Source organism: Hippocampus comes, unplaced genomic scaffold, assembly GCF_001891065.2.
Source record: "Hippocampus comes isolate QL1 unplaced genomic scaffold, H_comes_QL1_v1.1 scaffold21, whole genome shotgun sequence".
Taxonomy (NCBI): domain Eukaryota; kingdom Metazoa; phylum Chordata; class Actinopteri; order Syngnathiformes; family Syngnathidae; genus Hippocampus; species Hippocampus comes.
Window position 1 is genome coordinate 2,235,609 of NW_017805745.1, and position 2,124 is coordinate 2,237,732.

The following is a 2,124-nucleotide window of genomic DNA, read 5'->3' on the forward strand; positions in this document are numbered from 1 at the left end:
GCGGTGCAAGGGAGGAAAAAAAAATCCCGTCTGTCTGACACAGGCAAATCTATTTCTGTTCATCGCCATTGTTCCTTTTTTTGCCGCCGCCGACGTGAACGGGAATAAAAATGGAAGGCGGCGGAAGGGGCAAACTTTCCATCAGCCATCTTAAAGGGAATAGTCCTTAAGTCAACAGTTGTACATTTTTTAGCATTGTTGCTACATGCTAATGCTGGAACTCTTTTGCTGAGATTTTTCGTACCGTCTCATCTGGTCCGACTGGTTTGCGTGGGATTTGGATTTGGATTGATTTCTATTTTGTGGCAACTCGTTAAATGTGATGGAAATAAGAAACGCATTTCGACATCAACTACGGTATAAATGGTATGTTGCAGATCAGGCACGGCTCCTTTCTCGTACTTGGATCACCACACTATCTGGGGGAGGACAAAATATTTTCGACATATATGTGAGAATGGGGGCGGCCTCACAGTGCAGAGGTGGTGGGTTCGATCCCGGCTCCGGCCTTCCTGTGTGGAGTTTGCATGTTCTCCCCCGTGCCTACGTGGGGTTTCTCTGGGTACTCCTCCCACGTTCCAAAAACATGCATGGTGGGCTGATTGAACACTCGAAATTGTCCCTCGGTGTGAGTGTGAGCGTCGATGGTTGTTCGTCTGTTTGTGCGTCGCGATTAGCTGGCAACCGATTCAGCGTGTCCCCCGCCTACTGCCCCAAGTCGGCCGTGATGGGCTCCAGGACCCCAACGCAACCCTTGTGAGGATAAAGCGGTTCGTGTGATGTAAATATGGTTGTTATGAGCAGCGAGCACTGCCAAGCAAGCGCGTCTCCAGATGTGACGATGACGGTTATGATGATAGCGCGATGATGAGGATGATGATGATGATGACGTTGTGATGATAGCGTGATATGTGAGCAGCAACACCCTCCATTTTGTTTCCAGATGCCGGGGAGGAGGCGGCTTCGGCAGCTGCCAAGGCGGCCGTCAGCGTTCCGCCGTCGGTGTCGCAGCATCGCGAGCGCTCGCTGGGCTCGGCCTCCAAAGACTGTCCCTACTGCGGCAAGTCCTTCCGCACCTCGCATCACCTCAAGGTCCACCTGCGCATACACACAGGTCAGTAGAACACCTTGAAATGGCATCAAAAATCAGGAAAAGTGGTCGATCAGTCTCAAGTCTTGACACTCATGTTTCAAGCAAGTCCCAAGTTCGTGTGATCAGTCAGGCTGAGTCTTGATGAAATTTTGTTGAGTCGAGTCATGAAGCCACATTTAAGCTGGTTGAAGTAGCCATTTTGGACTCTGTGTGTGTGTGTGTGTTTTTCTTCCATTGCAATTTGTTTTTCTTGCATTTTGGCTTTGTTCTGCTTCAACTGCAGTTGCTTTTCATTCGTTTTTCACGCGAGTTTTCGTTTGAGTCAAAGCAATGCTTTCTGGGAATGCGTGATGATGACAATTTGCTTTTGGTGGCCGGAAGCAATCGAGTCATTTCAATGGGGAAAGTGGATTTGTCAGATGAGTAAATTGAGTTGCGAGCTTGCTCAAGGAACGGATTCGACTCTCAAGTCAAAGCAGCGCCGTACGTACGTGCTCTTCCCGCACTCACACTCCAGCATGTGTTTGTCCGCGCGTGTGTGTTTGTTCACATGCGTGCGCGCGGCCTGGCTGCTGGCGGCTTTTGGATTTGATCATTTTGGCCTCCATCTGCGTGGGGCAGGTGGGCGAGGGTCTGCTACAACGGCAAGCGGCGCGTGCCAAAAGAGGATGTGGAGATGTGTGGCGGCGACCGCTGGAAATGGGTTTTGCGAGGCGGCACGGACCCCCTGCCCCCCCACGAATCCTCGTCTCTTTATTTAGAGCCACCCTTTTTTGTCTATGAATTTCTTTTCAACCAGTAAAGGTTAGACTGATGATGCACCCATCTGTCCTGTGTCGACTGGTCTTGTCCTGTCCTGCCTTTTCTTGTCCTGCTTTGTTACTCGTAATCCTGTCCTTGTCCTTTCGTGTCTTCAATTGTCATTTCTTATCCTGTCCTGTCCTTTCTTGTCCTGTCTGATGTTGTTGTGTCATGTCTTCTGTTGTCCCGTCCTCTCTTTTCTTCTTTGGTCACGTCTTGTCCAATCTTGG

The 2,124-nt window shown here is 50.0% G+C and overlaps 1 protein-coding gene across 1 annotated transcript in view; it reads left to right on the top strand.

Moving 5' to 3' along the window:
• Positions 1 to 1,122, top strand: part of znf536 (zinc finger protein 536) — a 147,400-nt gene extending 146,278 nt beyond the window's left edge. The window contains exon 6 of the mRNA XM_019884448.1: positions 944 to 1,122. Within this exon, the coding sequence (XP_019740007.1) occupies positions 944 to 1,122 (179 nt within the window). The remainder of the gene's footprint in view (positions 1 to 943) is intronic.
• The last annotated feature ends 1,002 nt before the right edge of the window (positions 1,123 to 2,124 follow it).